This window comes from Nothoprocta perdicaria, unplaced genomic scaffold (assembly GCF_003342845.1).
Source record: "Nothoprocta perdicaria isolate Ctin4 unplaced genomic scaffold, notPer1 scaffold_63, whole genome shotgun sequence".
In the NCBI taxonomy this organism is placed as follows: Eukaryota; Metazoa; Chordata; class Aves; order Tinamiformes; family Tinamidae; genus Nothoprocta; species Nothoprocta perdicaria.
Window position 1 is genome coordinate 3,164,241 of NW_020455899.1, and position 13,167 is coordinate 3,177,407.

The 13,167-nt window shown below is 37.8% G+C and overlaps 1 protein-coding gene across 1 annotated transcript in view; it reads right to left on the minus strand.

Annotated features, from left to right (window-relative positions):
* The window catches only part of HOOK3 (hook microtubule tethering protein 3), a 71,554-nt gene that overhangs the window by 15,133 nt on the left and 43,254 nt on the right, over positions 1 to 13,167 (minus strand). Inside the window, exons 10-16 of the mRNA XM_026049929.1 lie at positions 12,615 to 12,755; positions 11,544 to 11,745; positions 8,018 to 8,128; positions 5,182 to 5,269; positions 4,774 to 4,843; positions 3,261 to 3,401; positions 2,408 to 2,495 (exon numbers count right to left, since the gene is read on the minus strand). Coding sequence (XP_025905714.1) covers positions 2,408 to 2,495; positions 3,261 to 3,401; positions 4,774 to 4,843; positions 5,182 to 5,269; positions 8,018 to 8,128; positions 11,544 to 11,745; positions 12,615 to 12,755 — 841 coding nt within the window. The remainder of the gene's footprint in view (positions 1 to 2,407; positions 2,496 to 3,260; positions 3,402 to 4,773; positions 4,844 to 5,181; positions 5,270 to 8,017; positions 8,129 to 11,543; positions 11,746 to 12,614; positions 12,756 to 13,167) is intronic.

The window sequence follows — 13,167 nt, forward strand, 5'->3', positions numbered from 1 at the left end:
AAAGAAAGGGTAGGTTATTTAAAAAGAGCAATTTACCCATTATAAAAGATCAGGTAAAAGGTTCTTTCAGTGTCTTGTGGTCGTATTTTGCCCTGTGAAGTCAGGTTCCCCAGATTCTGTGACTTATAATCATACCTTAACTCACACAAAGATCCAGCCTACCAAGATACTTAAGTTCAGAGAAATCAAAAGCAAATTACTCTAAAAATAAGCACTATTTTATAGTCATAGCTTCAAAGTCACACTTCTGAATCCTCTGCATAACACCAATTCCTACAAACATTGCTCTTGAGCAGAAGGAACGTATCTCAAGAAGAATTAAAGCTGGATCTAGTTTTGAGCTTGCTACACATTTAGCTTTATTCAAAGGTACTGTTTATTCATATAAGAAAAATATTTCTATAATAAGACTAAAAATTAGCAAATGTAGAAGATTTTGCCTTTTTTTCTTGCAAATAATAAGAAGATCCACTTATGAAACCCCTGAAAAACATATTCATGGGTTGATTTTAGGAAACAGATATCCTCTCCAATATTTAATTGTTATCTCCTGCTTACTGCATCCTAGAGTCCAGCTGCTCTTCTGCACATACTGTGTGTGCCCGTCTGACCTGACTCTGTGGTCAGGAGAACCAGAGCTGGGGAGAGCCGCTCCCTGGCCAGCACAGCAACACCCAGGGCACAATCATGTGTCCCCATGTGACACACGAGTACCACTAATTTCAACTTCCTTCATCTTCAGTACTGAAGTTAAAACAGCTTTCCCATCATGGGGACTAGCAAGCAAGATGTGTACTTAGTTTGCAGTGGTACTCGTCTCGGTTAAGATAATGCTTTTACTGCTTTTCCAAATGTACCAAAGACTATATTATTTTTTTGCACTGATTTGGAAAAGTATCTGAGAACTACCATGCTCAAAATAAAGCATCAGTGAAATGCTTTTGTTTCTCTAAGGTTAGCTTAACGATAACTTGGCTAAAAGGCCCAACTCAATCTGCCCTCAAAACTGGTTTTAAAACAGGCCAATCTTAAAAGGTATGAGTGGGTAAGAGGTCCACTTCTTTATGGGTGGGTAAGATGTGCTCTCCTTCAGGGGCCTTTGCAACCTTAAGTATTCTCTGATGCTATGCTTCTGGAAGAGTAACTGCAGTCCTGTAAACCCAACTCAGCAGGATGGGGCCATGGTTAGGGCTACACAGAAGCCAGGATGCATAAAGCCATGAGCTTCTGTTCTGCTTTAGCAGGTCTGTGTGGTGCACACAACAAGCTGTACAGTTCCACAGGGTCGCAGTGATATTGTTCTGCTGTTAGCAGAACAACTGCATAATATGCCTACATGGGCTGTAGCTCATATCATTAATGCACTGTAGATATACTCTACGGTGCTGTCCAAACCAAGGCCTCAAAAAGGGACAGAATGAAAACGGTAAAAGAGTTGTATTTACACAGTCAATATCTGAGGAAATAAATACTGTCTTATTCACCTTGGAAAAAACTGAAATGACCTTTAATGAAGACAACAAAGAACACTGTAGAATCATATGGACCTTTTCTAAGAGGAATTCTAAGTTACTTAGAAAAATATTTTAACAACACTACAAGGAGGTTCATTTTCATATGGTTTACTTCAGGAATGAAAAGAATAAACTAAGTTAAACACACTCCTTAAGGAAAATTAGCAGCTAACAAAATTTTGCATTGTTTTATCTGAATTAGTTAAAATAAAAGCACAAATGTGGAAAGCAATACACTACAAATTGTTGCCAATTAACACAGAAATGCATTCAGACTGAATGGACAGCGTTCTAGAGCTTCTCCTCTAGGAACACATGAGGCAGCAAAAGCAATTTTTCAGTGGAAGACTGAAAGTTGTTTTTCAACACTAACTCTGCCATTTCTTATTTAAATTATATTGCACCAAGGGACTAATCATTTGAATGTTAAGACTGCATGGATCTTGCATTAAGAAAATCAACAACTAGGGGGCTTCCATTGGCAGGAAATGCTTCTACCAGGAAAAGTCGAATAAAAATAACTTAAGATAATTTACAAAAACAACAAGAATTAACACATTTCTAATTATCTGCAGAAGTCTCTGTTCTAATAAAGGAATTATAATAATGTCAAATTTCCTACTGGAAAGGCATATTGAATCAAATAAAATATGTTTGATTCCTTCTCCACATAAGATATGTGACTACCTTTTTTATCACAAATGCTTTATATATCTTATTTAGGCAAAAATAATTCAATGTTAAAGCCCTAATAATGTTATAATGAATATGGAAATATATCATAAATTTCCTTTTTTTTTCTTTTTTTCTTTTAAACAACAGAGGTATTGCACAAAGCTGAATGCTAGAATAACAACTACCTGAAGGCAAATTTGATGGACATTTCTACTTACATCTTCAGCTTTTGAACCTTGATCCTGCAAAGATTTCTGTAGTTCTTCAACTTGGGATTGTACTTCTAGAAGTCTCTGATTTACCAATCTAGAAAACAGAAACCATCCTATTTTTCAGGAAAAAAGAAACATCTATAAAAAATATTAATTCAAAATTTAAATGTAGTTAGAGTGTACAACAGTTTCAGGGCATTGATGCTCTCCCCAAACAACAAAAAGAGATGTATTTCTGGGAAGAAATTACCTCTAGATAGATGCAATATAAATTTCCAAAAGTTGTTTGTCTAACCCACCATAAACCAAAAGAAATCCAGTCAGAGCAGGCTGCTCATGACTAAGTCTGGTTATCGTTTGGGAGGAAGACTGCTTTTCCAGCAATTGGTCACCATTCTGGGGATTTTTTTCTTAAGATGTCAGAATTTCCCATGCTTCATCTTGTGTCTTCTGTTTCCTGTCCTTCATTGCCCACCTCTTTGAAGAGTCTGATTCTCTCTTCTTTACACTTTCCCATTAGGTTGACATAGACCACACAGAGATCTCTCTTACGCCAGTCCTTCTTGGAGGCCACCCCAAGTTTCTGCCTCTTCCCACATGTCCCAGCTTCTCATCATTTTAGTAGTCTTTTGCTGTACTTCAGTATGTCAATGCCTTTCTTGTGCTGGGAGCTCAAAACTATGCTGCCTCCAGATGGGAGGCAATTCTAACATAGCTAGTCACTTTTTTTTTTCCCCTTTTCTTTTTGACAGTTTTTTCCTGACCACAGTCTGCTCAAGTCAGAAGAGTATGGTGTTGTTAAAGAAAAACAAAACAAACAGAAAGCAGATCCCTGGAATGGAGAAGAATACCTCCTTACCTGTTCTCTGTCTCCAGTTCATTCTTCCGCAAGTTTGCATCATCAAGCAGGCTCTGCAACAAGGCGATCTTTTCATTGTCAGAGCCTTCTTGGTTCAGTTTTAGTATCTTATTCTCATGCTGAAGGCGAATGAGTTTCTCCCTAAAAACACAAATACTATTTGCTAGGAAAAGTATGCTAATATCTGTAAAGAAGAAAACTTTTTGATACAGGATGTGTGAAGATAAATTCATCTAAGTAACGACTCATCTTTACTTAAGAGAGAAAGCTGAAATAATCATATCTCTAAGATGACCAAATGCAAATCTGGTTAAAAGAGCCAAAACTGTACAAAGTAAACAGAAGAAAGTTGCCTAAATGACCACATAGATCCCAGAGTAAGGTCAAACAAACAGGTAAGCATGGCACAGAGATAGATAGGTATCAAGTATTAAAGCAGACTGTAATCTCAGTTGTGAACAATTGCATGAACAGTTACTGCTGAACTGCAGTAACTTCCCTCCTGTTGGCCTGTTTCTCTTCATGTTCACTTAACTTTTACATCTAGATCCACGTCCAACTGAAGCTCAGAGTCTCACAATGAGACAGCATTTTTCTCTATCAGAAGGAGAATGACAGTTGAACAGAAAACCCTTTCTGAATACACAGATTCACCCTTTGCAAACTTAGTTAAAGACCCGAACTCTGTCATCATGGAGATGAGGAGAGCAGTAGCAGCTGCTGTTTCTGTGCTTAAATTCCTGCAGCCCTACTGCTCCTCCAGCTGATGCAGCAGCGAAAAACTCCAAATCAGCAAGTACCAGCCTCACAGTAGCTATTGCTGCTCTCCATGTCTGTGAAACAGGCAAAGAGGCCAAGTTTAGCAATTCCAAACAGTTTGCAAATGCATGCTTGTCTAAAATCCATGTTCAACTGATGAAGAGATAGTGAAATCTACAAGGATTTGCCTAGGCATTTAGCGTCTTGTTTTCTGTAGGCAGTTACTCCATATTACTTCAGTTACTAATGTTGCCTCCAAATATCCTCTGCTGTTCCAGACCAAAACTGAAAGGAATGGCTCTTGTTGCAGGATGCAGCAATATAATCCTTTCCTACTTCTAGCTTTCTGAAGAGATACCCTTTTACTATTCAAAAAGGACAAGTTTTGACCCCCAAATTAATCTTTGCACATACACAAATGAACAAAATGAACAAAAAAACACCTCTAAAGAGATAGCAGATTTCTGAGATGCCATTGTCCTTTCTTTCAACTTACAGTGATACCAGGAACACTGGTAAGGCTAAATACCACTGCTACAAAATTTACTTCCTTTTTTCTGCTTCTTTGGAGCACAATAGAAAACTCAGTCAAGCACATTTTTTCATAAACACAAGGGGTGCTGTTGCACAGAAATCCACAAGGAGAGAAAATAAACATTAATCGTAGAAATTTTCTAACGGGAAAAAAATATGAAGCTAGTTACTTAGGGACACATTCTTAAGGTTAGGAAAAACAAAGAATGCATCAGCTTACTTGATTTCAGGAGTAACAATTTCTGCTGCTAAACTGTCTGAAGGTTCCTGGCTTTCTAGGGACATCAAACCTGGGACAGGAAAAGGAAAAAAAAAAAAAAAAAAAGAATTTCAGCATGACAGCTAGTACCTTTCTTTTCTTTCAGAAGATTAGAAGTAGTTTTGTTTCACAAGTTTGCTGTTATAGAATAATGTTCTTAAATAAACATGTTACTGGCCACAGTTCATCAGAAACTTTAAAGTGTTCTAAAATGCTTGCAAAGTTATAAATTAACAGAAACAGCTTTGCAAACTGAGCTTAGAGGAGTTAGAATTCATTCTCTTTTCAACAAAGGCATATTAAATGTACCTTAGACGACCTCTATGAGCTTTAGAAAAGAAGCATCTAACCTCCTTATTTGTCCTTTACCTGAAGTGGTGAGTTGACCTTCCTGTGCTTGAACACATCGGAGTTCTTCAATAGTTTCTTTCAAAGAATCTCTTTCTGTTCTTAACCTCTGAATAATCAGAAAGGGAACTAATATTAGTCTTGGCACAACAAAGTTCATTAAAACTAGGCAAGCTGCCAAAAGGCAAAATATCAGCACTTGGGAATTTATACACAACTCAAGAGATTTTCTAATCAAGGCATCTGAGTCTATTCTATAAGAGAATAAGGATCAAATATTCCGCAGGAAGAGTGGTTCTTTCAGATGAGTAGCTCCATATTATGATTACAAGGACAAAGCTAAAAGCTTACAAAATCAAGTTAACAGTAACACAAAGTGCTGGTGCTAGGTAATAAATGGCATCCATGAAACCACTCAGACACTCTCCTTTTTCCCTCAGAAAAGGGATCTGAAGGGAAAGGGAAGCAAGACAAGAGACTACAGACTGCTTTTCTCTCCTCAAGAAAACAAGATTCAGCCCAGAGAATGGCGGGGGAAACATAGTCAACATAACCAAACTGCATTAACTTTGCTTTGTGTGCCTTTCAACAGCATAGCTGGCCTTGCCATTCATAAGCTGCTCAGATAGGGAAGAAAAAATGGTTTCTTAAGACTCAGTCCAAAAAGAACTGAAAAACAGCATTCAATCATCCTAAAAGCTAAACAGGTATCAGTGATGTCAGTCCCACATACTACTGTGTGGCAGAAGCCTGCTTTTGGCAAAATATGAGAAATTACAGTATTTTCTCCAGTTTCTGAAGCAGTAGCTCCAAGTAGTTGAAGTCCTAGGACTCAAAAATGACAGGAGAGACAATTTAAGAGTCAAGTTTGCTACAAAAATCAGCATGTGTCCAATGCCACTACAAGATGTAGGACAGACCTCAGCCTTGCACAGCTAGAGTTGTGCTGGCTGATAGCTCTTTGCATCTGATCTTTTGAACAGCTGGAATCAGACAAATATCAAATGGATCCAGGACCTGGGATAATTTTGGGAAAGAATACTTTGGTATTCTTCTTGGGACAGAGGCTTCTCTTGTATTTCTGAATCCTTTAAGTTGAATTCTGGTTTTACTGTTGAAGCAATCAGGATAAAGTGGGCATTTCACAAACCCCAGACATCACAAAACCAGTTTCACCCATGCAATAAAAAGAAATATCCAGTATGAGTACTCGTAAATTCAATTGCCGAAAGCAAAGATACTAGAGCCTGATGCAATCTGTCAGAAAACAAGCTAATTACTCAAATGCCAGAACATTTCAAGGAATAGAGGAAGCTCTAGGGCTTCTCTCAGACACTGATACAGACATAAAAAGTCAATCCATCCAATTGTGTTAGTATTTATCAGTATTTATCACAACATAAAATGAAAATTCCAAATCAGATAGTTTAAGATATCAGACACATACTACAGAACTCTGCCAAAACATAAAGACAAGGGCAAATACATAATTCTCAAGATATCACTAAATAAACTTTCAGCCTGTGATAAGCAATGTTGATAATGCATTAGAACGTGTCAATAAGGCAACAGAAAGTGCAGGAAACATACGTGGACAATCATTAACCCAAAGACTGAGAATCTCCTTCAGCTCTGACCTGTTCTCACAGGAGACTAACCATTCAAAGGATGCAGAGAAAACAACTGTCCCCAAAAACATATTTGTTGGCAGATGGCAAAACAGAAGGCTAGAGGTACAATGGCCTGCAATTCAGATCCTTTGTGCAAGATGAAATGCTCCACCAAGCAACAGGTTAGCCACAAGCACAACTTACCACTGTCAAACAAACTGGAGAAACACACTTTAAATAAACAGCAGGAAAGAAAGCCAAAGCACAATATAATGAAAACAACTACTATGAGCATTCCAGTCAGAGCTGAGTGGGAGAAGGAAATGATGTCAAGAATGAGTGTCCACAATAGTTAATAAACTTAACAAAAAGTGGAAATCAAAGACCAATAAACAGAACATAATAAAGAACTTTCAGTTCAAATGCTATCTGAAGGGGAAGAGCTGGAATTCTAGGAAGAAACTGGACAGGAAGCTATGTTCAGGGAAATGTCTACAAAGATTCTGTCTGATGGACAAATAAACTTCAAGCAAGAAACTGCTAATCTAAATGGCTGGGGATGTTTTAAGAGGAATTCTGAATCATTGACATAGATCTGTAAGAAAGTCAGACAGAAGTAAATTATTGGGAAATGAGAATATGCAAGAAAACCCTGAAGGATCAGTTTTGTCAAGAGAATACAGAGCAGGCAAGCTCAAAATCACTTGCAGAATACAACAGAGATGACCCAGGCAGGGTCATCTGCCAAACAAGGCAGGAATACAACAGTAAACTTGTTGCTCTACAAGATTCCTAAGCCTCTTGGCTAAAGTAGTACAGACTCCATGAAGAGAAAAGTGTGTGATACTTCACGGCAGGGCAAAGACTGAGTTTAGTTTTACCTCACAGTGTACAACTTTGAGGAAAAGGCTAAGTTTAGTTTTAGAACACTACTGCAAAAACTCTACTTTAACTAGATTTTCAGGTTACATCAAGATTATCCTTGGCATTTATTAACCTTCTCACAGCAAATGGCCAAGAGACAATCTCTGATGTTGTATATTAGGACTTAAAAAAAAAAAAAAAGTTGCACACCTTTATTCTCCGCTGCACTGTCCTTAGGTTTATTAGAAAATTTTAGGTGGAAAAAGACTTCCTAATTCAAAAAAGAACTTGCTGTAGAATATTAATTTTGATTACCACATTTCTGTGTAATAAAGGGCATAATGTTGTTTTTACCACTATCAAACAAACATCTTGACACTTACATCTTTTTCTTTTTGGAGGCTGTCTACTTTTTCTTTCAGCCGTTTGCATTCATAATCTAATTTATCAGCTTTCTTGGATTCTTCAGATAATCTGTTTTGTAGTTCAACTGCCTGCGAGAACAAGAATCAATAGTTTGTCTGCAAATATTAATACTAAAACAAAATATTCAAGATAAAGAAGTCAGTTACCATGCACCATAAGACATGTTCAAAACAAGTGAAATATTTACCGATAGGACATACTAAAAAAAAAAAAATGCTTTCATCAGTTGTTTGGTTTCAGTCACAGTACTAAGTCTTACCACAAACAGCAAAAATAGACCAAAAATGTAAGGTATTAGCAGTATTCAAAAAGAAAAAACAAATCCCAAGCATGGCCTATAGAGGAAGGTATATAATTCTACAGACCAAGGAGCTCAAGAAAAATAGAGTAATCCTCCTGATTTCCGAGAAGCCTAGGAAAAAAAAATCAAGTCTCTGAAGAAATCAAATTCTATGGTTCTAATCAGGTCTATTTCACCTAATTTAAAGATTCAGCCATAGGCTGATAATCTGTTTATTTCAAAGGAAAATACATGGCTTAAAGTCTCATATGTACTTTCAAGTTACAGATTAGCAAAGGGCTTTCAAATTTATAAGAGGAGAAACGTGCAAGGCCAGCAGAAACGCTCAGTGAATGATCAGTGAATGTTCAGCCTCATGTGAAGCCAAGCTCACCTTTCCAAACCTTCTGACCAGCTCAGTCCCAAAGTGTTAGCAGTGCTCAATGCAGAGAGCATGAAACAAGGAAGCTGAACAAAGACCAGCTGCAAACACATAAGCTGAAAGAAAGACTCAGCCAGAGACATTCAAGCTCTTCTGGAGCTATACATAAGAAGGTTTTCTTAATGCCTTCATTTTGGATTACAGAGTAACTGACTAGATTAAAACAGGAAGCACAGCAGTTGCCATGCCTATATTGGAACACGCTTGGCAGTTTCAATGATCTTTCATTTTCAAAACATATCTAAGCAAAATAACTGCCAGTTTGGAAATTCTGCATGGTTTTATAGCTTAACAATGAAAGACTTTGCTGCTCTTGTTCTTAAAGGATGAGTGTGGGAAGGAGAGGTGAGGAGGGAGGGAGTCTACTATTTCTGAAATTATCAGCAAAATAATCCAAAAGTTACATTTGAAAACACTTAGCTCCTGAAATATGACACAAGTCATTGGGGCTTCCAGTGACATAGAGGCATGCAAAAACACAGGCTTTCACTGAGGACTATGCTCCCCACTTGTAAAATGGGTGTAATTCCACCTCACATGGCAACAAATGCATTAATATTTGTAATCAGTCGCAATATGACAATGGTATATCAGAAAAGAGCAGAAGGAAATAAATAGCCAGAATCTGAGCAGTGTGTAGGAAGATATAAAGCTACATATTCATGCAGAAAAAGCAAAGAAATCAGCCATTACATTTACTGAGCAATATCTGACATGTGGAATGAGTGTTCCTGTGGGAAAAGCAGGGATCTTGTGGGAAAGCAAAGCAGGACATACTGTTTAAATAATAATACTCAAAATGCACATGCACAAAGGGGCTGAATCAAAATTACACAAAAATGAATTCTAGAATCTCCACATTTTAATTCTTCAAGTTGCAACAACAACAGTTTTCTAAGAAAATACTTTCAGAAAAGTGAATAAGATTCCTACATAAACTGTAACTCCTCCTAAAATCAATCACTGCTGCCTTCATCCAACAGAAACTGCGGGTTGGGAAACTACAGGAATTTCCTCTCAGTCACTACAGCCAAGCATTTTCATGAGCAGTGCAGAGAATCCAAGCCAAAGAATTAACTTGTCCAATTACACTGTCATCACTAGGACTGGATTCTCCACATACCAGGAATTACAGATTTCCATAATGGGACATACTATTTCTTAGTGGTGTAATATCTGTATCCTTACGCCTGGCTTAATTCTTATTACACTACTCAAAGCTAGGAGTTTCAGAAACCAGCTTTGTGACACTGGGTATTCAGGCTGTCTGCACTTCCAACGCAGCTCTCAAAATGAGCCCAGCCTTACAGACCCCAAGGCAAACAGGCTCTGTGTGTTCATCCGGAGGTCGTGAGCTTAGGTGAACGAAACCACGTTTGCCAGGTGGGCCCCTTGATTTGTACCCCAGTCTCAGCCAGTGGTACAGTTTTCATATCTGTTTGTATATATCAACAGTTCCTCTGATGCAAAATCTCATGCATAACATCCATGGAATGAGGGAGAAAACAAGGAGTAATTGGCAACTGGGCAGGCAGAGCACAAAGAATGGGGCTGCCCCTTCCAAAAGTCTTATCATCAGTGAAATGGATGCAGATGTAGAAGTTACACAACGTACTGGATTGTTTGAAGGAAAAAAAATCATAAGCAAACATGATGATACTACTGGTATGTGAAAGGCCACTTCCTTCTATGTTTACTCTTTTCCCTTTGAATATTTTAACCCTTTCTTGCCCTGGGAACAGTGGTCCCTCTCCCTGCCCCGAGAACTCACGTGGACTGAATTTACAATTAGCCCAGAGGGGCTGAAACTAACTGCTCTAGTTAAATAAGAGGGCCACATGCAGGGAAATAGCTCTCAGTTTGAGCGATACACATTCCTCCTGGGCTTGCAGTACTGTTAGCTGTTGCTTTTGTATCTTTTTTCCCTGTTGTAAGCAGACATACAGGGACACTGGTAGCATGACCATTCAAGGTTATGAAAAGGCAGGCTACAGAGCAGGCACTGTATACATTAATAAACCAGGCATGAGTTGGCCTTGTAACAGGAATCCCACAGTGATGTCATGTCAGTGTAAAGCAGACGCTGAGAGAAGGTAAGAATGTCTTACGTCTTCATAGGAATACGATTACATTACTCTGGATAAGCAGGAAAATAAACACATGCTCTCCACTCCAGAGCATGCTGGTGATACATTTGTTTATTATTCTGCTTGCTTACAAAACAAAGCAAAAAAAGAAAAACAGAGAGACAAGGATGTTTATCTTTTTACCTTCTGGATAAAACAGGACAAATTCAGACCTACTAGATAAAATAAAAAATAGCAAAGAAAAAAGAAAAACAAAGAGAAGTTACCTAGCCACTCGCATAACTTACCTTGACTATGGTAGAGCCCCTACTGCTGAAAATTTATGTGAAGCATGGGTGATTTTTCTGAAAGAGGAGGTTTTAAATCAAGCTCAACTACTGCATATGAATTAGGAATAATTTAGGAAAAAATAGCTTAAAATCTGGTAATTTCTGAAAAGTAAGAAATGCTGCTTATTGGCAATGTAAAGCAAAATCGCAATAATGCAGAAAAGGAATAAAAAATTAGTACCCACAAAACACACAACTCTCCCAGACACAGGAAACTGATTGTTGTTTTTTATTTTTTTACCGTGAAGTGTTAGCAATGCTATGAAGAGAAAATCCTGAGTGATGCAGAGAGCTTTCCAGTTGATGAACTGGTGAATTTCACCATATGGTGATGCCTGTTCTTACCTGCCTCTTGTACGTCTCCAGCTGACTGCGTGCTGCGTTGGCCTTCCTCAGTTCTTCTTCCAAGCTCACAGTGTTTTGCATGTACATTGTGTTCTTCTCTTCTAAGAGCTTCACTTGCCGTCGCAAATCACCCAGGTCTTCCAATTTCTTTTTGTATGATTCTACCTGACTTTCTAACTTAGCGACCTTATCAGAAGAATGCCTGTAGGGACACATTTGTATCAAATCTATACTTGGAAAACTAAAAAAAAAAAAACCAAATATACACCCTAAAGCTTCCTCCATATTATGACTGAATGTAAAGGACATTGTCAGACAAAGCCAGTACAAAAGAATGATCATAACCTTACTAGATGCCTAGGCTTAATTCATCTACTCCCTCCCATCACTATTTGTTGTATCAAAATGCTGCTGTTGGAAACGCTTTTAGACAGTATCATTCGTCCCATTACATCTTTCTCTTTCCTATATTAATTCGCAGTAATAGTTAAAATTTCTTGTCTCTCATCCATTTTTTCAGCTCTAAAACCATCCTCAGAATCTTGTTTATTTATGAAGGAACAACATTTCTGCTGTTGACTAACCATCACAGTTATCACTCTCCCAGCTAGTCCACATTTGGCGACACAAAAGTGCCTTAACCGTTTTGGAACCTGACGCCTTTTAGAAAAAGGTAACAGAGTTCAGTTTATAACATAATCAGGCAAAGTTTTCTCCATCCAATATGCATTTCTTCAAGTTATACTCAAATCATAAACTTTCAGTTTGATTTAAAGCATGAATCATTAGGAAAAAATGTGTCTGCAAAACTTTCAGGGAAAATAATAAAACTCAGAAGAACTAGATGGTAAGGAAGATGGAATATAGAGTTGCTTTTGTGCTTACTGCTCTAAGGCTGCATGACTTGAACATGACTGTATCATTTTGATAGCCGCAGCACGTTTTAGTGCTTCCTTAGACAATTTTATATTAAAAATCTTTAAGAAAAGTTAATGAAGACCAATTATATAAACTACATGGACTAAATGTTAATAACTACACTTTAAAAATGGTTAGCAGAACACAGTTTACCTCAGTACATCTATCTCATCCTTCAAGGACTGAGCCTCCTCTGCCAATGTAGTAAGCTCTTCTGTCTGCTGCCTCAATTCAGCAATTTCCTTTTCTAGTTCTTCGCACCGTATTCGATAGTCATCTTTGGCAGCTTCTAATCTGCAAGCATGAAGTAAAACAGAATGCAATTTCCTGCCTCAAGCCACCATTACCTTTCTTCATTATCATCTTCCCTAAGAATACTGGTAATAACTTTACAACACACAGTAAAAAATAAAATAGCAGTCCAGCATGCAACAATGCAGAGACTAGAGCTTTGCTTCCAAGTATTTGGCTTATTCAGATGTGCAGGGTTTTTTTTAAATGCTTCCAAGTTGATGCCAAACTTTATGCTGCAGATGTTACACAAAAATGTCTACTGTTAGCTTTCATGGAATGACAAATCCTAGCTTTTGTGTGGTACTTTCTTTTCACAGATGCAAGCTTTGGCAGAAATTTTCACACTTTATGGTCCTGGAGCATATTAATATCGAACATGAAATCTTTATCCTAGAGTTGTGTTCAGCTGCTC